At 37.1% G+C, this 23,672-nt stretch overlaps 1 protein-coding gene and 1 long non-coding RNA gene across 2 annotated transcripts in view; one reads left to right on the plus strand and one right to left on the minus strand.

Annotated features, from left to right (window-relative positions):
• FAM241A (family with sequence similarity 241 member A) overlaps positions 1–17,168 on the minus strand; it is a 68,192-nt gene extending 51,024 nt beyond the window's left edge. The window contains exon 1 of the mRNA XM_004480859.5: positions 16,865–17,168. Coding sequence (XP_004480916.1) covers positions 16,865–17,020 — 156 coding nt within the window. The 5' untranslated portion in view covers positions 17,021–17,168. The remainder of the gene's footprint in view (positions 1–16,864) is intronic.
• LOC131277991 (uncharacterized) lies at positions 56–6,535 on the plus strand. The gene is made up of 3 exons (XR_011648782.1): positions 56–132; positions 3,245–3,368; positions 6,172–6,535. It is a non-coding gene; the product is annotated as an uncharacterized lncRNA (long non-coding RNA).
• Positions 17,169–23,672: the final 6,504 nt, after the last annotated feature.

The following is a 23,672-nucleotide window of genomic DNA, read 5'->3' on the forward strand; positions in this document are numbered from 1 at the left end:
AAAAAAATTTAAATATTTACTTAGAGTTTAAATGAATAAAAAATAACAGCTTTTTCTCCTTTCTTGTTATGCTCATTTAAATAGGTAATTTTTTCTTCTTTGCTCAAGAAAGTCTATCAAGTACTTTAGCTGGTAAGTAACTCATATTTTTTCATTAAGTCTAAGGCAGGTAACTGGAAACTCAAATTTCAGAATAGTCCTCTTTTTCTCTTAGTTCCTTTCAATACATCAAAGGTGACTCCCAAAAATATTCAAATAACTTTTAGCATAATTACAATACTTTCTATTTTTATAATCCTCTACAAAAGTTTTTAAAAGATGCAGAAATGTCAGACTAAATCAAGAATACTCTGTGAGCATTAAAGTCTTCTCCTTTCTACTCCCCACATTAAATTACTAGCAGTCCAGAAGGAAAACAAACAAACAAAAAAACTCCAAACATGCTAACACATATTAGGACAAATAAAACTACCTTATCATTAATATTCACCAGACATTTATAATATTTTATTGCAGAAACATATTCACTTTATAGAACTAATTCAATTCAACAGAAGTTTTCCTGGTACCTACAATGTATTAGACAAAGAAGGCCACGTCCTTAAGTGCAAGATGCTAACAATCTAGTATGAAGGTTAAAACAACTTATATACGAATAAGTAACTTTAAGGCAGAATGTGTTAAATGTGTAAGAATTGCAAAATGCCCGGCAATTAGTTCAAGAAAAGAAACTGATTTGGTAAAAAAATTAAATGAGAGTTGGCAAAATCATACCAGAATAAAACCCTTAAAGGCAATGCTTTAAAATATTTACTAGTTAGAGGCTGTTCTACAAAAAAAAAAAGAGAAAAAAAAGAAAAAGATGATACAGTATGTTTGCTTTCATCTTGTTATATATAAAGGATAGGTGTTTAGAGCACTGATATACTACAAAGTGATTCTGTAACTATCAAAAATATTTTTACTTCAGCATTTAGTCTCCTGCAAAGATTCATTTCTTAATTTTCATTCCTCTGTCCCAAAGCTTGGCCTTAAATAACAATGATCTAAACAACAAATTGGAAACAACAACTAAATACAGTTTTGATGAAGGCTTTAACACATTTATTTTAAAAAAATATCTAGCAATTATTGAATATTAAGTGGTCAGGCATTTTTAAAAGTACTTTAATCTTAAAAATAACTTGATGAGCCAAGAATCATTATTAACCCCAGATAAGGAAACTGCAGAAGAGGGATTATGTAATCTAGTCTAGATTACAGTCATTGATAGAATGAAGACACATATTCAGACAATCTAGCACTAAAATCCATGTTCTAAAGCCCTATACTATATGCTTTCTTATAAAAATAAAACCATTCTGTGATCATTCACATTTTATTTGCTTTACTGTAGCAGTTTTTAATAGCTGTTCAAATTGTTACTCTGTCCTTGTTTCATTTTATTGTTATATAACAAATCATTTAAAAATGGTTTTGTGGTATTTACATTTGGCTTACTGTACTATATATAGCACCTGATCTCAACTGGTATACTTTCTATTTGATCAAGATTAAAATTTTTATTATTTTAGTAAAAATGAAAACTAAAACCAACCTCTAACCCTTAATCCTACCACCGTCCTCCAGAAAAAAAGAAAAGCAACAGAAATTGGCATAAAATCTAAGTACAAAGAATACTACAGGGGCAGACTGTGTTTTTTGTATGTTTGTTTTTTCCTAACCATATTTACTTAAGAGAGAAAATGTACCTTATTTGGCCAGACAATAGCTACTTTTTTACCCTGAAATTGTCTAGCCTCAGTAATATTTAATAATGATTACAACAAAGAACAATGAACTTCTAACATGAACAGAATGTGCTCTAACCATCATGGATAGGTCTTTACAGATAACAATTTTTTATTGAATATAATCATAGACGTAAAGGAGGAAGAAAAATGGTAGAAAAAAGCAAGTTAGGAGGCAGTTTGGGACTGAAAAGTATTCTCCCCAAAAATAAGTGGAATTTTGTTCTATTTCCTCCATTCAATATTCCATTCAATCTCCCAAAAGGAAGTCTTTTTTGAAAAAGACTTTGTAACCTTCTTATGAAAGAGCAGGAGTCTTGCATTTAGAAAACACCAGTAAAATATAGTATTACACAGAAAGGAAAGGAAAACAAATACATCAAAATATATAACTAAGGAAGAAGCAGTTGCAAGTTTTTATAAACATCTGGATTAGTTTTCTATATAGCTCATTTTGGCTTTTATTTTCTTCTTGCAGTTTAGAATCCACAGGTCTACCATTTCAACTATGAATTCATGTTCTCCTTTACCTGCTGACTTTTAGCAGCCCCTAATTTCCCTGCATTTTGTTCTTCAAGGCTATTCAGGATTGTTGGTGAAAACAATCTAAATGTGCTGATGCTTCGTTTATAAAGTCACGTCTCAGTTTACTCGGTACTCCAATACTTTCAAATCCTTGCACTCACCTCTCCATCACTGCTCATCCAATTCCTCATGTGTATTGTTCCAATTTTTTCCCAATTTTCTATCTTCTCTTTCCTAGAGGTATAGCTATTTCTTTTTAAGGTTAAGCTATGTTCATAATCCCAAATACTCCCATCCATTCACCTAAATACCAAAATGGATTTTATACTGTAACATACACCTTTTCGTTCCTAAGGCAAAAGAAGCAAACAAGTTCTGCCTGGAACTTGTATCAGGCAAGTCACTCTTTCTTAGGACAAAACCAAGAAATATTGCAAAATCAGACGTACCAACCAGAATCTGAAGACACTAATGAGATGAAGACTAGTTCTTAAAGCATGGAAGTATGTTGATTTTGCAGTTCTGGTTGCTTGACCATAAGATACTGAAAGAATCATCATCATTTATGACTTTGTGAATACTGTTTTAAGTTAAATTTTAGGACAGGAGTTTTAAGTTTGTACCTAGACCAAGGAGCTTTATGAAACTCTGAAAAAAACTTTGTTTATGCTATTATTTTATTATTAGCTTTTTATTATTTATGGCACTAAATAATCTGTAGGAAACTAGTCTTGTAGACAAAGAAGGTGCATGAGTTTATATTTTTTATGGAAGAAATTCTTTGAAAAACAATATCTCTATAAAAAGCAAACTTATCTTATAATTAGCTTAGTTGTTTTAATTTTAGGTGAATGGTAAGTGTTGAATTATTTTTCTTACTGTGATAAAGTCTGCAGTTGTGTTTCAAAACTATGATCCTTTTCTCTTAGCAAGTTTTGCACCTGCATTTCATGAAAGATGTATTGTGCCCTACTTGTGGCAAGCCTGAAGAGACCTTACTGATTTGCCAGACTGTCAACTGCTTACTTTCAGGAAACCACACTCTGGTTCTTGGTATGTGTCACGTCCTCCCTGAGTAGAATTAATCTTTGATTACTGAACTCCAGCTCCAATAATTCACAATACTTGACTCACAGAACATGGAGGCCTGAAAAAAGTCCCTTCAATTAATTTTGTTCAATCCAACAAATAGTAATTGAATGTCTACCATGAGTAGGGTAAGTGCTATGGGGTACACAAAACAACCCACATTCCCTGCCCATTATACTGCTTATTACATAAGGAACGATATGTACCCAAATCACCATATTAAAACACTGTTGCACTATCCCTACTAATTAAAATGACCTTTTTAGTAAGTTCTGGGAATTAAACCCAAGATCTTGTACATGAGAAGGAGACACTCTACTGAGCTATATCTGCTCCCCAATGAGAGTTGTTTTTTTCCCATTTGTTTGTTTTTGTTTTTAGGAGGTACCAGGGATCAAACCCAGGACCTCATACATGGGAAGCAGGTGCTTAACCACTTGAGCTAAATCTGCTCCCCAAGTATTACTTCTTAACTGAGACATGTCCAGACTCATATGCTCAATTGTATATTCAACATTCCAGAGTAGATGTCTAGTAGGAACCTCAAATTCAACAGACCAGTACCAAACTCATTATAATCTGTCCTAAAATCCTCGAGTCCTGTACCTCAGTGATTGCGACAACCCAGCAGTACAAGCCAGAAGTCTGCTAGTTATTCTAGATGTCTTCACCATCTTCATCCTCTTTGGTCTACTCTGGCTGCCTTATTTCCTTTGTATTATACAAATCTTCATGGGCTTATTTGTAGGCTATCTTCTCTTCTTACTTTGTACACTTTTCTGATGAGTATTTCATCTATTCTAATGATTTAATTAATGATTATACAGTTTATGCCCTGAAGACTCTCAATTTTTTAATCATATCCTGGCCAAGAGATAATATTAGTGAAATATTTTTAATCTCTTCAGGGAAAAAAAATCCCTGTAGTTTTTACTTTTTCTTCTGTTTTTAAAGAGACATTTCCCCCCATTTTCATTTACTTATTAGCAATTTCTTCAGCATATTTATTAAACACATATATTCCAAGCATTTGTTCCCACAGAAATACCTTAAGTTGGATATTGTTAGACCACAGGTGAAGTGACTTCCCAGAATCAGACAATCAGCCAAGATTTGAACCCAGGAATCTTTTGATTACAAATTCTTAGCTCTTTCCAATAAACTGTACAAAAGTTTATTGAGAAATGTATTTTTTTAAAAAGTGCTTTGCTCTAAATAACTTACATCCTCATTCTCATTCTCACCCCTTTGCATAAAGTAATCAAACCTCTAAGTCCCTTATACAAAAGAACTAAACCAGGTATTAAAAAGAAATCAAAATATTCAAACAAATTCATTATCAGTGTGTCATATAATCCTCTTTAAGAAAATATTTTTCAGGGAAGCAGACTTGGCCCAGTGGATAGGGCATCCGCCTACCACATGGGAGTTCTGCGGTTCAAACCCTGGGCCTCCCTGACCCGTGTGGAGCTGGCCCATGAGCAGTGCTGATGCACGCAAGGAGTGCTGTGCCATGCAGGGGTGTCCCCTGCATAGGGGAGCCCCACGTGCAAGTAGTGTGCCCCATAAGGAGAGCCACCCAGTGCAAAAGAAAGCACAGGCTGCCCAGGAATGGAGCTGCACACACGGAGAACTGACACAGCAAGATGACACAACAAAAAAGAGAAACAGATTCCCATGCCGCTGACAACAAAAGAAGTGGACAAAAGAACACGCAGCAAATAGACACAGAGAACAGATAACCAGGGTGGGGGAGAAGGGGAGAGAAATAATAAAATAAAAATAAATCTTTAAAAAAAATATTTTTCAAAAGCAGAATTTACTAACTGAAGTAAGTTCATAATTAATTTACTTTTTCCTCTCCCACAATTACGAAGTCTGAGCCTCAAATTTGACTATGCCCTCCTAGGGAGTCAAAGTGAAAGGACATGCACAGGCAAATAAGTAATTCTTACTTCCTTTAAGTCCCTGCTTACGTATCACCTCAGTGAGCCCTTCCAAGACCAACTTATTTAATATAGCAATCCCATCTCACATCCACACTTCTGAACCTCCTTCCCTGGTTTTATTTTTATAGCACTTACAACTCACTGATGTGCTTGTTCATTTACTCATTGTCTCTCTTCATTACTACATTGTAAGATTCATGAGGGGAGGAATTTGGACCTGTTTTTGTGTGTTTCTTTGTTTGTATCTCCAGTACCTAGAATGATGCCTGAAAAATAGTAGAAGCGCAATGCATTTTTAAAATAAATGGCTGGAAAAGCTATCAAGAAAGTTTATGTTAGCCAGAAAGGTAAGTTAAAAAATAATAATACAGGAAATTGTCTATAATACAATGACTACAATCAGTTGTTAAAGTAATTGGTGTTCAATATGATATAAATGGAGAAAGAAAATACATTCCATATATGGCTATGTTGTTAGAACAACTAAAGTCTTAAAATAGTAGTCAAATTTAGACTACCCAGAGAATTTGATTCCCAAATAGCTAATCATTTAAACTCCAAAGAGAAAATATTATCATCTTGTTTTAATTTCCTTGGCTGCTAAAGCAAGTATCATGAAATGCATTTGATTAAACAATGGGAATTTATTAACTTTTTGTTTTGAGGCTAAGAGAAAGTTCAAATCAAGGCATTATCAAGACAATGCTTTCTTCCCAATCACTGTGGTGTTCTGGGCTAGCTGCTGGTTATCCGTGGTCTTAACGTGTCACATGGCAAGGCACACGGTGGCATCTCCTGCTCTTTTCTTTCTCTTCCAGATTCCACTGATGTGAACACTGATGTGAACAGATTCCACTGACTGCTCCCTCTGAGGCTTTCTCTCTGCTTCTTGCTTCCTGTTGCTTTTTCTTTGTCTGAATTTCATTCCACTTATAAAGGACTCCATTAATAAGATTAAGACCCACGTTGAGGTGGGCCATGACTTAACAAGTAACCGCATCAAAAGCTCCTATTATAATGGGTTCAACATCCACAGGAACGGATTACATTTAGTAACATGTGTTTCTGGGGCATGCATCTCTAAACCGCCATACATCTAGAAACAGCAAAATCACTACGACCTTTTCATTATGTTATTATTAAATAAACGATTCATACTAAAGAAGTCTGGCATTTTCTTTAATATTCTCCATATATTTATTCTTGAATGTTTTACACTGGATATTGTTATTGCTACCAATGATGATCAAGCTAAATCATTAATTATTTCTGAAGAAATCACCTCATCTTGTCCTTCTTTAAATTTCAAACTTAAACTACATATGCTTTTCCACTCCTGTGAAGTGCTTCAGTAGACAAAATTTTCTTTTAAGCCAATGACCACTTAATGTATGGAGAATATATTCTTGGATAACATGAACAAGCAATCAGTATTTGTGTGCTAAATAATAAACAGAAACAGATACGGAATCTTTGTAGCAGCAATCTTATCATCAAAATTTGTTTTTGAGAAGTGATCTTAGTAACAGGTTAATTTTAGTTACATAACAACAGAAAGAATGAAGAAATCAATCCAATGTTTCCCACGTGTATATATAAAAACCATGCATCATAAAAAATTAATGTATGCATTTAATATCATGGGAGAATATTAGAATATAATTAATATGTTCTAATAGCACAAAAAACTGTAAAGGAAGAAATCAAGTCCCTTCACTATCCACAAATTAGTCTACTGTAATACATACAGCAAATTTTAGAATGCTCTTTTTTTTATTACTGTTAGGAAATTCAGAAAAAGCGAAAAAGATTACTGAGTGTCTCCAGTGGAAAACTATGCATTGTTGAGCTTTCTTGGCCTTTGAGCTATTTTACAAGTCTATTTTTAAAATTATGGATAACTTCTAGCAAATGCAAAACGATTCTTATCTATAGACAAGCAAACAAATTGTTCCAGGACAGGTTCAGTTGATTTCTCTCCCTCTGCCTGCTGAAAAAGCCAGTTTCTTGCCCATTTGTAAGTTAATTTCAACATTTCTCTACTCCAACTATATTTTTGGTTCTTTGATTTCTCCTTTGGACTTGCTGTAACCTTTGCTTGGTCCTCTCATTAATAATCAGTTAAATAAAATAATAATGTTTATTTATTTTATATTTAATGAGTCATGATTTCACCTTTCTTTGAAATTTATGCTTTAACATTATCATTATTGAAATGGCTGATCTGAATTTTAACTTAAATTAGCTCTGGGCTTCATTTATTATCTTTCCAAGGGGGAAAAAAAACCCTGGAAATTGGGCCAATCACATAAATTGATACCATTTAATATACCAAGTTCTTATGTTTGTGAGCCTTTCTTATAATGTAGTGATTTTAAAATACAGCACATTAAGTAATACAATCCTTGCTTAAATTCTTACAAATGTCTCACAGTAGTCATTACCTCAAAGCACAACACTAGTTTCTTTTCTGTTGATTTTGACAAGAGAATATATTCCTATTGTACACAGAGACCATGTTTCTTTTTCAATACTAATTTCTGTCATGGTAAATTTCCCTGGGAAGCCACACGGCTTCAGCAAAGACAACAAATGAGTTTTTACCAGCAGTGTCTTTTTGAATAGAAGTTTTGACAGACTCTAACCTAGCTCAGAGATGCCAAAATAATTTTCTGAAGCATTCGCCATACAATGTGGTCTCTGCCCTCATGGGGTTCATCTTTTAGCATGTGTGTGGAGAGGGTTTCGCTGAGGATGGAGAACAGAGAATATACATGTAAAAAGGAAATAAATGAGGTCATTTCAAATGATAAAAAGAGCTTTGGTGAAAATAAAACAGTGTAATGCAATAGAGAATGATGGGGTAGGGATTTCTTTTTATAGATTAGTCAGAACTAGGATCTCTGTGGAAGTAACAGTTATGATGATAATATGAAGATCTGCCAAGAGGAGTTGCAGGGATTGGGGGAAAAGAGAATTCCAGTCAGAGGCCTTGAATAGAAACGAGCTGGCTGTGCCAGTGCAGTGATTTTGACTGTGATCTACAATAAGAAATAGATTTTATATCTTGACCCAGTATATACAAACTATAGTTTCAACAAATGACACTCGTACTATGTATGATGCACTCTAGCAATTTCTATTCTATTCTAACCACCATCCACTAAATTGATTTCATGACCCAACACTGGCTTGCTAGTTAAGAGCTTGGGCATTTAGCATAGGTTAGAAGCTCCATTCTGAAAGTTTCTAGCTGTGAAACTTTCAGTATATTACTTAATCTCCCTGTGCTGCAGTTTTTTCATCCTTAAAGTGGGGTAATAATAATATTTACTTCATGGGGTTTGATACCAGATGGCCCTTCAAAAAGACAGAATCAATTTGTAACTCTAACTTTAGTGAATTATTTCATATACTGCTTCTCTAAACCCAAACCATTAATCCTTTTAATCTTTGTCAACTGACAAGTGAACAATTATTCCTACTTGTTTTTATTTGCATTTCTCTTATTTCTAGTGAAGCTTTCTAGTGTCCTTCTTTTGGACACTATACTTTAGTTGCAGTTTTCATTTTCTACAAAATGTCCAAAAATGATGTAAATTATATAAAATTTCACCTAACCTTACTATATAAATTATATAATTCATAACTTATCACTATATTTATAACTTTACCATTTATAATTAAGTACAAGGGTATAGCATTCATTTACACTTACCTCTCACCAAACTACATAAAACCAATAAAGGGAAAAATATTTTTTGAGGGAATGATAAAATCAATGAGAATATCACCTAGTTCTTGAATTAATCTTAGAAATAACTGTAAATATTAGTACTTTCCTATACTAAAATCTGCATTCATTTTTCATTTTCATCAATAGGATTCAATATTTTTAAAATAAAAAAGTATATTTGCAAACATACATTAAAAAACAAGTATTCAAAAAGATACATAATTTCAGGTATCTCTCTCAAACACATTCAAACAGTTGCCTGTTGTAGAGGAAGGGAATGGGTATACAATGAAAAAATAAATTAATAAAATATGAGGTTTTTGCATAAATAGGTAATAGTAGACCACAAAGTAAAGAATATGATTAATTCAAGCTGCTTTATTCAAACTGCAGATTTTTTAAAATTCTACTTTTTGTACTTTTCCTAAAATCAACTTTTTAAAAATAAAACATTAAGTCTCTGGGGACATTATTCAGTGCCTTCTATGTGCAGGACAGTATGCTAGATGCTACTACCATAAGACAGAACAGCTTGTCTACTGAAAGATGCCCAAGTCAAACATATTTCCCTCAAAAATGACTTTCCCACTCAATTCTCAATTTGTGCCAGTGACAAATGTCTTCTGCTATATGTTATTACCTGTGAAAACCATGGAACAAGGAATCCTGAATTCAGTTAGACTGATGGAATTTGCAATTCAGGAGACATCAAACCTAAATTTCTTGCCTTTGTAGTTATCTGCTTACATTCAAATAAAATTTTGATCAAGAGGATAAAAAGCAAAAGGCGATTTTTGGGGGATTAATTGAATGAAAGAATGAAAAAAAACCCCTCAAACACAGATGTTAAGAATTTTATCAAAGGAAGAACAGTTAAACCACAAATGAAAATTGATTTAATTTTCTTAATATTGTGTTTAGATATAAAGTTTTAATAATAATTTACACTATTCTTTCTCTTTGATCGTAACTCTGATAAACTGCAATTGTTGCCATAAGAAAAGAGAAACAACAACATGCAAAGCCAACCATTTCCGCTTCCCATGCCAAGATAAGGCACAGCTGTCAATGAGGTTACATGGAAAACAAACACTGGAAATGGGGAAAAATTAGACTGTAAGATAGAAAGTATCTTCTGCATCAAGTTATTTGGAAATTCAGTTCTCTGCTCAAATGAAACTATGCTTTGAATATCTTATCAATTCCTTTAAGTGCATGTGGGCGCACACATACACACACATTTAAAGAAACAAAACATGACTCCTAGGAACTTTCCAGGAAGATATGTAGCTGTACTCTAAGATAAGATCGTTAACTCCATAGAAGACAGAAATGGAAGATAGTGCGGCAAAGAATTTAAAAAGGTGAAGATAAATACATAGTTACTTTTTATACCTCTCAGGTCAAGGCTGATGTCAGGGTATTTTAGTTGTTTCCTTTAGCCCTACTGTACCACTTCTCTTGAATAGGAAATTAAGATAACTTATATGCAAGGAACGTGGACACTCTTCTTCTATTACGGTTCAGTGACTTACAGGAGGACAGAAAAATCAACCAAAGATCTACTGAAAAAATCAGCTTAATTTAGGCTGGCAGGTTTATTTTTTCTTAGAGAAATATGAAACATTTAATTTACCTGATTTTTAGATTAGATAATTTTAACATTTTATCCAATAAATAAATAATATACATTCAATAAGTCTGAAAATGACATGAACTAAAAATAAAAATCCAGTATTTTTTATAACTATGACATGGTTAGTTGAGGGGAATAATTTTAAAAAGTGAGAGAATGTGAGGGAGCTAATAGTTATTGTGGGCTTACTATCTGCTAGGCATTCTGTATATAAAATCCCACTGAATCCACTTTAGAACTCTAAGAGGTGGAGAGCATTATACTCACTACAATGAGGAAATGGAGTCTCTGAGTGATTAGGTAATTAGGATTAAAGGGCTAATAAAGTAGTAAAGCTAGGATTCAGATTTAGACCTGCCAGACTCCAAAACCTCTTTCATTGTTCCATAATGCTCAGCTTCTATGAAGGTGAGAAAAGGCATGGGGGTGAGGGGAAGTCTGGGAAGTGAAGATGATGGATGGAGAAAAAGAGAAATTGGCTGAGACAGATGGGGAAGAATCAAAGGCAGCAAGGGAGTGAGGGACAGAAAGGAGATAAGTTGTAAAGATGAGTAGAAAAGTAGTAAAGATTAGTAGAAAAGAATTGTAATAAAGTCATAGAAGGTGCTGCAGAAGAAGAGAAACAGAGAAAGGGTCAGTTGGGAGATTACCTGTTTGGAAATCAAGAAAATAAACAACTTTTACCTAGCCACTAGGTATCTATTAGAAGAGTAATTATTGTTGACAACTCAAACCCCTGCAACTCTTTAAATTTGGAGCAGTTTCTCAACCTCGGCACTACTGGCATTTTGAGCCAGATAATTCTTTCTTGTGGGAGACAGTTCTTTGCTTATGGGATGTTTAGGAACATCCCTGGCCTGTACCCATTAGATGCAGCAGCACCTCCACCTCACATACCACTCGCAATAGTCAAATATGTCTCCAAAAGCTTCTGAATGTCCCCTGGGGGCCGAAACACCCCGTTGAGAACCACTGATTCAGAGGTTCAACTCTGTACAGTGATAAAAAAGAAAATGACCAAAAGATGCCTGCCATGGACAAAATTATTGCCTGAGTTACTCTAGTGACTGGAGTGCCCTTAGGAAAAGATGAAAAATTATTTACAATGTGAAATAAGGGGTTAATATTCTTATAATTTAAAACTCTTTTGAATTATTAAGAAAACTACTAATATGCAAAAAGGAAAACAAATGGTCAAAGAACATGATTAAAAAGAAATACAGGGAAACAGATGTGGCTCAAGTGATTGAGCTCCTGCCTATCATATGTGAAGTCCCAGGTTCGCTTACCAGTGCCTCCTGGAGAAGACGAGTAAGATAGCAAGCTGGTGTGATGGGCAGGCATGGTGAGTTGATACAACAAGAAGATGCAACAAGGAGCACAGAGGAAAGACAATGAGAGACACAACAAAGCAGGGAGCTGAGGTGGCTGAAGCAATTGAGCGCCTCTCTCACACAGGAGGTACCAGATTTGGTTCCCAGTGCCTCCTAAAGAGAGGACAGGCAGATGCAGAGAGCGCACAGCAAGTGGACATGGAGAACAGACAACAAGCACAAACAACGAAGGGGGGTGGAATAAATAAAATAAATCTTGGAAAAAAAAATACAAGGGAGTGAACGTGGCTCAAGGCAGTTGAGCACCTGCTTCCCACATGGCAGGTCCCGGCTTCTATTCCAGGTGCCTCCTAAAAACCAAAAAACAACAAGCAAACCAACTCAGGGTTGCTGACATGGCTCAGTGGTTGAGCACCAGCTTCACACATACGAGGTCTCAATGCCCGGCCCCGGTACCTCAAAAAAAAAAAGAAATACAAATGGCCAGTAAATATAAATGGTTTAATAAACTTCTCTAGCAATATCTTACAACAATAAGATGTTGTAAGATGTTGCCTGATAAACTGGCAAAGATTAATCTATATATTATACTGTTTGATGCTGGTGTGGGTGGTTTCCAATTAGCATTCTTATATAATGATGCTGGAAGTAAACACTGATATGCAATTCTTTAGGATATTTCAAGAGGTTTCAAAGAGTTTGACTCATAGACTTAGTTCTTCCATTTTGAGGAATCTATTCCAAGGTAGAACTGTAAACAAAGATTTACAAGTAAAGATTTTCTTTACAGCCTTATATAAAAGAAATTTTGAAGCAACTTAAATGTAGAGTGTTAGGGAAATGGACTGTTAGGCAGCCCTATAGATAGTTTTTAATAAAGAATTTTCAATAGCTAGGGAAAATGACACAACACATGAAGTAGATAAAAGATACTGCATTCTATTTACTTCAAAACATGTTAATGTGTGTATACACATAGCTATATGAGTAAATAACATCAAATATTTGATATAAAAATATTACAAGGAGTAGGATTTTAAATGTTTTTGTTTTCTTTTTGAGAACTTTTTATATTTCTTTATTTTTCAAAGTATATATTACTTTTATAATCATAAAGAAACATAACTTTAAGGTCTATATAACTTAAAGTTATAGTTAATGATCCTAACATCAACCAAAGGGTCACAGGACCCTCCTTATACTAAGTAGCACCACCTAAGGTTACTTGGGTTGTGAACTGCACATTGTGCCACATCTAAGCAGATACTATTCACATTACTGACATACACTAACAGGATTGGAGATGTTTAGCTTCCCAGCTATGCAGCAGGGCCGGGACTCTCTTTCATAAAGCAACCCTGATATTCATAGTCATGAACATATACTTGGATCACTGCTCATGCACAATTACCAATACACATGTGGGACAGCTATGCCCTATCCCTTCAGTCCTTGGGCATCCCTTGAGGTTGCTTCTCTCCTTTGCTCATCTCTCTTACAGGCCCAGTTCCTACTCCAAACCTGACAGGTTCCTTCATCTAGGGGTCTTGATCCATTCTCTCAAGGCTTGCCTCTTCCCTTCCTAGGATACTTGATTTTAACCAAATCTTTTTTCGCCTACCATGCTACTCAGACCAGAAGGTCAAAGGAACCTCAGTTTTCTCTCAGGTGGAGTAGCATCTAAGGACAAATTGTAAAATTGATGCTGGCAATATCTAAGTTATTAATAAAATACCTATATTAATATCAGTATTTCAGTATTACACAATATAAACACCAAAATACAGATATACTTTGACCTGGTAATTCAATTATAAGAACAGGTTTTGAATGGTCAAAGTTGATGCAAGAGCCTTCTAGGCTGGGGCAAAGGCATGAATCATTTGACCAGTGGAACAGCCCATGGAAGAAACCTTATTATCAGGTAAGGACACAACTCTCTGTAAAGGAAACAGAATTAGAAAGGGAATTAACATAGAAAATTAAGTGTTCAGAAAATCATTGAAAGAGCCAGAGGAGCAAAAGTTACGTGCCCCATGGAGTTAATGAGTTCAAGAGCATACCACCAGGGCCCCGATCCAGATATAAAGGAGCTTCTGCTGCTGCCACAACTCTTTCCCAACATCCATGAGGCTACTAAGACTCTGGAATATCAAATAAGAATGCTAAGCAGAAAGAATAGCAGGAAGGTGGCCTCTGCCTCAATTCCGGCTAATTAGCTTTGGTTCTGTTTCTGTTTCTATCATTGTCTCTAAGGAAAAGTTCAGTTTAGGTTCTAAATAACCAGCTTATGATCCAATTTAAAAAAAAAATCTATTTGTAATTTGAAATCCATGTGTCCCTGACACAACCAAGAAAACAAATAAACAAATGAACTACAACAAAAATCCCCCTTAAGAAAAAAACTAAGCAAAATGACTCTTTGGGATATATTCATAGTTAATTTCATTAACCTCTCCCACAAATACCTTTATAACTGTAAAGTTAATTTCTACCATCATTGCAAGGAAGTGCATAAAAACTTTAAATTTCATTTGCAAGACCTGAAAAAGCTAGAAAACAAGCTTTTTTGTGATAATTTTACTTAGAACTAATTTATCACAAAAATTTGTTGGGTTGGACTATTTTTTTGCTTATTTTTGGTTTCCTGATATGTTCTATGTAGGAAGAAAAGCATCTTACTTCAGACATGGTTTTCAGTTATTGTGGATGTAGGCTTAGATTACATAAATAATCATGAAAATAGAAAATGATAAAATAACATTTTCAAAGAAGTACAGGAAAATAACTTTTCATGATATGCAAGGTGATATCTGTTTTCTAGCATATATGTTTCATTCTTTTTCTTTGTACCATAAACAATATGGTAAGAGCAGGACTTTTGATGATGCAAAATCCACAGAAGCTTAATGCAAGTACTTTACATGCTCCCTTAGAACCATGTGAAAATTTACTTTAGAAATCTTGGCTCAAATGCACCCCTTCCTCCTCCAGTGAGTTTCTGTTGATGTTCTCTTCACTTTTCCAGTTGGGCAACTACAGTAAAAGGAAACCAAGCCCTCTATCTACTGAGTCATAGTACAGTTAGTTAACTCAGGAAAACCACCAGGAAGGGAATCAGAAAGATCTTCCAGCTACCAATCAGGTGCTTCAGTTACCATCTCTTAAATCATCACAAGGATGAACAATTACAAAAACACATATGATCAAACCTAATCCTAAAGCATATTTTGTGTGTGTCACCGTTATTGCTGTGTTCTAAGTGACAATGACATACAGACTATGCTTTATCAATAAATTTAGTGATGAAGCTATAGCTTATGAAATGTGATAAGAAGAGCTTGAGGGGAGTCAAGTATGAATTGATCATCCCAACAATATATGCCTCAGTAAACACAAATAATCATTTGAATTCCTGTCCCTTAATGTGATTATGAAGTTTCTTAATCAAAGAATGACATATCTGATGCATTTTTGAAGGTATTATTACTGTATTTGCTGGTGAAAATTCATTTCACGTGTAATTCAATTTGTTCTGCCCCCACACATATTTCATTTTCTTCTTTTAAACTTCTTGCCTGATTCTGAAAATATTTGATGTGTTATAATGCCCATTACCACACTTCAGTAACATTAAATACAGAATGTTTCAAAAATTACTCAACTTCTCTTTTCCCTTATCATGGTTGAACTCTTATACCCCTTATCATGGTTGAACTCTTACACTTCTTTCCCTTTAGTACCAAACGAAAGCAGTTTCTTGCTTTTTCATCTTTTTTTTTTAACTTTTTTAGAGAAGTTGTGGGTTTACAAAACAGTCATGCACAAGATTCCCATATATCACCCTATTATTAACACCTTGCATTTGTTACAATTGATGAAAGCATATTTTTATCATTGTACTATTAACTACAATTACCATGGTTTAATTTAGGGTTTACTGTGCTGTGCAGTTCCACGGATTTTTTTTTATTCTAGTAACATACACACACGCAACCTAAAAATTTCTCCTTTAACCACATAGAAATACATCGTTCACTGCTGTTATGTTCACCATGTAGTGCTACCCTTACCACTGTCCATTAACCCAAACTTTTTCACCTTCCCAGATAAAAACTCTACATTTTAAGACTTAACTCCCTTTTCCCTCCTACTTCCAAGTCCCTTGGTAAACTTTATTCTAGATTCTGACCCTATTAACTTGGAGTTTAGATCTCATCTTTTTCCATTATGTGGAGAACTTGCTTGGAGAGTCCCTGTCAAGACAGCTATTGTAATGCTCGCACCTACACAAGCTTTCAGACACTGCCTATCTATAGACTCACACCCACACCTACAGACACGCCACCGACTCCTCCAGGTCTGGGTGTGCGCTCAGAAATGCAAAATGGAGGCGGAGGGGAGTAGCATGGACCCTAAAACACAGTACAGGGATACGGACTTGAAGTTGAAAAAGAAGTGTTTACATGGATGGCTTTTAAGTAGGTGACCCTTAGGGAGGGCATTTCCACAGATCCTTTAGCGCCGGCAAGAGAACCTTCTGCACGACGGCGACAGACGCAAAGAGCCACCGGACCCCGGCCCGCAGTTCCTGCCGCACACGCGCCACCTCGCGGCCCCGCCCGGTCCCGGGCGCGCCGTCTAACCGCCCCTGGCGGCGGCTTCCCCGAAAGCCCCGGCGACAAGCGCCCCACGCGGGGCAAAGCCGGGGCGCGGCCCGCCCGCCCGGTCATTCCCCGTCGCCTCGGGGTCGGGCTCCGAGCCCGGCCGCGCCTGCCGCTCCCGCCGCCCCTCCCCGCGCTCACCTGCTCGCTCTCCTCCAACGACCGCCGCCCCCGCCGCCGCGGGCTCTCCCCCGGCTCCCGCTCGGCCCCAGCAGCCACCCGCTCCGCCGGCGCGTCTCCGTCCTCGTCGCGCTCCCCGCCGCCGCCGCTCCGCAGCAGCTCTCCCGCCGAGCACATCCTGCCGCCAACTCCCGCAGCCCTGGACGGCAGCAGGAGGGCCAAGCCGCGACGCGCGAGACAGCGCTGCCGCCCGAGGGCTGCGCTGGGATCGGCCGCGCCCGCCGCTGACAGGAGCCGCGGGAGCCCGCTCCACCCGCCCGGACGCCCGAAGCGCCAGCCCCGCCAGCTCCGCCCCGCCCCTTCAGTCACCGGCTCGCCCCGCCCCCGGCCGCCGGGGCGGAGCTCACGCGAGGGCGGGGCCAGAGCGGGGGCGGAGCCAACATGAGGACGGCTGGGACACGTGTGTGAGAGACTAAGGGAGAAATTGTGTGCGAGTGTGAGGGACTGCGAGAGAGAGGTAGTGTGTGAGAGGGACTATATGAGAGAATGTGAGTGTGTGTATGAGTGTGTGCACATAACATTTTGTTTGAGAGAGACTGAAAGAGGGTGGTTGTGAGAAATTGTACATAACGGAGGCTGCAAGAGATTGTGTGTGTGAAAAAGGACAGAGAGGATGTGTGAGAGAGACTGTATGTATGAGGTACCGTGTGTGCATATGAGGGAACATGTGAGAGAGACTGAGTGTGTGGAAGAGAGTGTTCGAGAGAGACTGTGTAAGAAACTACGTGTAAGAAAGTCTACGCATGTGTATGTAAGAGAAAGTGTGCATTTGTGAGCGAGAGAGGAGAGAATGTGTCTGAGAGAGAAAGAAACACATATACAGTCACGTACTCTAGCAGGTTCCCTCTCTTCTTTCTTGGAACTGAGAGTGTGCCTGAATGTGCTTCTAGCTGCCTGTGCTTCTGGGTAGCTGGCGTGCTTTACAAGGGATATAGGTCTCTGTCTCTTTTGCTGTTTTGGGCTCTTATCTGGTATCTATTGAGTGCTTCCCTGCCAGGAGTTGGTCTCTCTGGAACCTTGGGCACATTTCATGGTGTAAATGCCTTTGCCTGTATTTCTATAAATGGGTAAGAATATGTCTTCTTCAGTGGGATGAAGGGGACACACCCAAGTTATAATTCTTTTTTTTCCCTACCCCCACCCATTTTGTTAAAGGGAAATTGAAGGGCTTTTAGACAAAATATCAAAAAAATTTTGTTTATCTCTTCTATGCACATTGAGAAAATGATGGGTTATTGTACAGATAAAATATCAGGCTGTCAATGGAAAGTATGTATGCTTGAGTATGGAGAACAGTAAATTGTTTGAGATCTTATATTAAAATTTCTTCAGGCCCAGAGAAGGAATTAAAGTAGGAATTAAAGACCTGTTTCCTGTTTTTTGTAGTGAGGGCTTAGAGGGACTAAAAAATATGACTTTGAATATCACAAATAGAAAGAAAATGACTCTGGTTCATTTCTTAAAAGTCTTTCAAATCCCAAAGGAAAGTATTGAATATTAAATATGTAATCAGAAACAAATGGCACCATGGGAACCCAGAAATATTCCCTGATGAGTCTCGTTAGTTTCTTCTAATGACACTTTTCATTTGTGAAATACTATTTGGTTATACATAGTATTTCTTATAAAAAGTGACCTTACATTTATTTAAAGTTTTAAGTAAAACTTTGGGATTATATACAGCAACACAGAGAGCTTCAGGCCTTTACTGCCAACCCTGTGGAGATGAAGGCGCCTTTTGGAAGTTCTCTTTTTCTGCTGTCTCTGCTGACTTGTTAAGTCAAGCAGCTATGCACTCTCCTGTCAGGCTAAAAAGTAAACAGAAAATCCTTATATCTGAAGACTCAGTAGGCATAGAATATATATATAGCTGGGCACATAAAAGAGTAATACAGAGTTTAGTTTAGGAGATAATTGTTACAGGAGTCCTTTGGTCTAGACTCTATTGTCTGGCTCATTAACGCAGCTTCAAGCCTCTTCTTGATTCTTTGAGAAGTGTATTCAGTCAGTAGTTTAACTGGTGTTTATTGAACACCCCTAGATGTCAGGCCCAGTTCGAGGTCCCTACTCTTAGGACACTTCCATTTTAATCTCTTCCTAATTCTAGTCAGCAAAGGCCAAGAACTTTCATGAACTCATGGCCAGAATCCTCTCGTCCCTCACCTAGGATTGAAGTCAAACCTTTTATTTTTCTTCATATTGTCTGCCTTTCGTTTAGTGGGTGAATTTCTCTTTGACTTTTGTTCATAGAGGCGCTGGTCTTTCCTGAAGATCTAGAGAACCATCTTTTAAAAATTATCTGCTAATCACGTTTTACACAAAAGACATTATTTAGATTATATCACAGATATCACAATTTCAAGCACATCTTGGAGGGGGAGCTGTTTTCATGTTGATGTACAGTATGAATAATATAAAGATATTACTGCCAATTTCCCATGGGAAATAACAGGTTGTTATTACCTGGACAACTATAACATGTATGTAATTGTTGTGATTATATTAATATATTTATCTTGTGTCTCTTCAAGAATTAAAAAGTGACAAGAGACGGATGCATGTGTAAGGGATGGTCTGTGTAGTACAAACATGTCTAGTCTAGTTGCTGTGGAAACAAGGGCTTTTAATCCCTCACTTTCATGCCTTTAATATCTTATTTTATATGTGCCCCATTCTTATTACATTAGCACATTTCTCCAGAGGGGAAAAAATGAACAAATCAGAGTGATCATACTTATTTAGTAATATAATATTAGAAAAGCAAATGCAGTTAGCTGTGGACACTATCCCAAACTTCATTTTTCACTTTGATTTTCCACATACTATGTGTATGTTGAAGCATACTATATATGCTTCCTATGGATTTGCCTCATATTTTTTCATTTGCTTCCTTTCTGCTTAGCAGAGCCTTTGGTATTGCGAATAGTTTTTGAAATGTTTGCAATTTTAACCAAACTTCTAGGAAGCCCTATGGTTTCTGGACCATGTGTGAATTTCTAGACAACATATGTGAGTTTAAAGGAAAAGGAACTTAATGGAAAGCTTCCAATTCTTTCAGAGTTCCTGAGATTTGAGGAAGCTTTATCAGCATGATTATGTCAATGCTCATTCAATGTTCTCTATCCTTCCCAAATGGGAATAGAGATTGAGAGAAGGAGAAATTTGTTCTTCCTCTTGGAATTAATCTGTTTTTGTCGTTTTTTCTGGTGTGACTTCTTTGCATCCAAGTGCACTGAGGAGTTCTTTCCCTACAGTAGGAATGTGGATTAAAAGTTGTTATTGTTTAAAAGAGAAAAAACAAACAAAACTCTGAGAAAAGTATTCAAACTCAATAGTACAGGAAAAAAATGGAAATGTAAACAATTATAAAGTACCACATAGTGCCTGTTAGCTATCTTTCAAATGTTAAATAAACCCTAATGCAAACAATGCTTTTGGGAAATGATTAAACTCAGTCTTGCTAGTAGTTTTGCAAACAGATAACAGCCTTTTGGCAGAGCTATAAAAATATTCATATCCTTTGGTCCACTAACTTCAGTCCTAGGAAATAATTCAAAACAGGGAAAAAGGTATTTGTATAAAGATGTTCAAGGCAGTGTTATAGTGAAATTGAAATTAGCTTAAAGTCCTCCAGTAGGTAAATGAGTGCCGAGTAAATTGTGGTTTGCCAGCAATAAAATGTATACAGGCCTTAAACTCTTATCAATGAGATAAACATTTCTGAACAATGGTGAGTGAAAAAGTACAACCTACAGTACCCACTCACTTAGTTCTCCTGTATCCTAGGATCTAAGCAAGTAAAAAGAATGATAGAGGGCTTAGCTTACTTCAGTTTTGGGGACAATTATTAAAGAAGTGAAATTATGTGAACATATGGATCAAATTTAGAAGATAATTTAAAAAAATAGTTTGCTGGATGGTGGGGTATAGGTGACATGTTTCCTTGTAAATTAATTTTGATATTATATTTTTAAAAAATTAATCATTTTTAGAGCTCTGTATCTGTTTTACTTTTAAGACAGAATTGCTAGCAGCCATAGTCTAGTTGGGTCAACATTATAGCTGAAAGTTCTGTTACCTTTTGTTGAATAATTTAGTTTTTGAATGAGTTTGGATCATTTATTCATGCTATTCTCAATAATTTAGAATCTTAGAGTTGGAAGGGATCTAAGAGGCAGTTTAGAGCAACCTCCCACCCAGTGAAGGGATCCCTCTATAACATTCCTGACAGATGGTCACCCTCTTTCTGCTTGAAAGCTTCCAACTATGGGAAACCCATTACTTCGTGATGTCACCTGTTCAATTACTGGATATTCCTAATTGTTAGAAAGTGCTTTCTTCTACTGAATTGAAACCCGTCTCCTTATCTCTTATACCTATTCATGCTATTTCTTTCCTGCAGGACAAGAGAATAAATTCATCTTTTTTTTCCTCCAGGCAGTAAATTGGTTAGTTTTTTTTTTTCCCTTTATTTTTAAAGAAGTTTTAGATAACATAAAAGTTACATTAAAAATATAGCGGATTCCCATATACCCCAACCTCTCTCTGCTCACATTTCCCCCTATTAATAACATCTTTTATTAGTGTGGTACATTTGGTACAATTGGTGAGCACATATTGAATCACTGCTCCTAAGCATAGTCTATAGTTTACATTATGGTTTATACTTTGCACAGCACAATTTTATAGGTGTTGACAAAATGTATAATGGCCTGTATCTGTCATTGCAATGTCATGCAGGACAATTCCAATGTCCCAAAAATACTCCCAGGTTACACCTATTCTTCCTCTCTCTCCCCTCAGAACCTCTGGGGACCACTGTTCTCATATCAGTTACAAGTTCTTCCATTACTTGCATAATAAGTCTGTAGTTGCGTTTCCCCCCTTAGGTTTGTTCATTCCTCAGTCTTGAGGATTTGATGATGGTGATGCCCATTCTGCTTCCTGCTAAGAGGGGACTTAGATACCATGGAGCAGATGGATGGAATCGTCTTGCTTGCAGTTGTAGGTACTCTCTGTTTTTTTGGCATAGCGTTGTCCATCATCATGATTTTGTTAGTTGTCCTGGATGAGTTCAGTGGACTGGAGAGTAGTTGTTGGCTGCAACTCTGTTGAGATTCATGGCTCAATTGGCATATGAACAGACTGAAGATTTAAGTCTCCAGGATATATATTTAATAGTTATAATGCTAATTATAGGTTCAGATAAAAGGGGCAGAAGAATCATGTGTGGGAAAATTATATGTGAGTCTAACTCTGACACATTGGGGAAACAGGTTAACATATATTCCAAGGTAAGGCCCACTGATGGGATGCTGATTTTCTGGAGTTGTCTGCCTTGCTATAGTATCCACATGTCTCTAGCACCCTCAGGGGCACCCCTACTTGAGGCATTGTTCACTGTGGCAGTCAGTGAGATCCTCCTGAGAGGTGCAAAAACGTAGTCTCTGGAATGACCTTCCAACTCACCTTGAAATCTCTTAGCCATAAAAGCTCATTTGTAGTTAATATTTCCCCCTTTTGGTCAAGGTTGTTTTTCTAAATGCATCACTAGTTGGAGCTACCCCTCAGTGCAAGAGAGGCTCTTGAACAGTTTTATAAAAGGTGAATGTGTCTTCTTTTTAGCCTTTCTATATAAAATAAACAGCATTATTTTTCAAGTGTTTTTTTTTTTACAAGAAGTAATTTTATTCAAGGAAAATCTTTGTTCAATGGTTAATTTCTGCTTATGTATTTAAATATCCCCATTTTTGAAAAAAGTCACATAGTTATTTTATCTAAATTTTAATATATATACATTTTTAAAATTTGTGTATTATTAAAACATAATTTCCCATTTAAAAAAATCAACTCCTTCAGGGAACCAGAAAGATCAAGTAAACATTCTGCCCAGAGTGCTTTAAATTTTTTTTCTTTATTTTTAAGGAAGTTTTCTTTTCTTTTTATTTTTTTAAAGGTTGACTTATTTATTTATTTCTCTCCCCTTCCCTCCTCCTGCCCCAGTTGTCTGTTCTCTGTGTGCATTTTGCTGTGTGTTCTTCTTTGTCTGCTTCTGTTGTCAGCGACACAGGAATCTGTGTTTCTTTTTGTTGTGTCATCTTGTTGTGTCAGCTCTCCGTATGTGCAGTGCCATTCCTGGGCAGGCTGAACTTTCTTTTGCACTGGGTGGCTCTCCTTATGAGGCACACTCCTTGCGTGTGGGGCTCCCCTATGTGGGGACTCCCCTGTGGGGCGGGGCACTCCTTGCACTCATCAGCACTGCCCGTGAGCCAACTGCACACGGGTCAAGGAGGCCCGGGGTTTGAACTGCAGACCTCCCAGGTGGTAGGCGGACGCCCTATCCATTGGGCCAAATTCACTTCCCATTAAGGAAGTTTTATTTATTTTTAAAGATTATTTATTTATTTCTCTCCCCTCACCCCCCCCAACCCCGGTTGCCTGTTCTCTGTGTCTTTTTGCTGCATCTTCTTTGTCCGGTTCTGTTGTTGTCAGCGGCACGGGAATCTGTGTTTCTTTTTGTTGCATGATCTTGTGTCAACTCTCTGTGTGTGCAGTGCCATTCCTGGGCAGGCTGCACTTTCTTTCACACTGGGCGGCTCTTCTTACAGGAAGCACTCCTTGCATGTGGGGCTCCCCTATGCAGGGGACACCCCTGTGTGTCAGGACACTCCTTGCATGCATCAGCACTGCGCATGGGCCAGCTGCACACGGGTCAAGGAGGCCCGGGGTTTGAACTGCAGACCTCCCATGTGGTAGAGGGACGCCCTAA

The sequence above is a fragment of the Dasypus novemcinctus genome, chromosome 1 (assembly GCF_030445035.2).
Source record: "Dasypus novemcinctus isolate mDasNov1 chromosome 1, mDasNov1.1.hap2, whole genome shotgun sequence".
NCBI classification, from domain to species: Eukaryota; Metazoa; Chordata; class Mammalia; order Cingulata; family Dasypodidae; genus Dasypus; species Dasypus novemcinctus.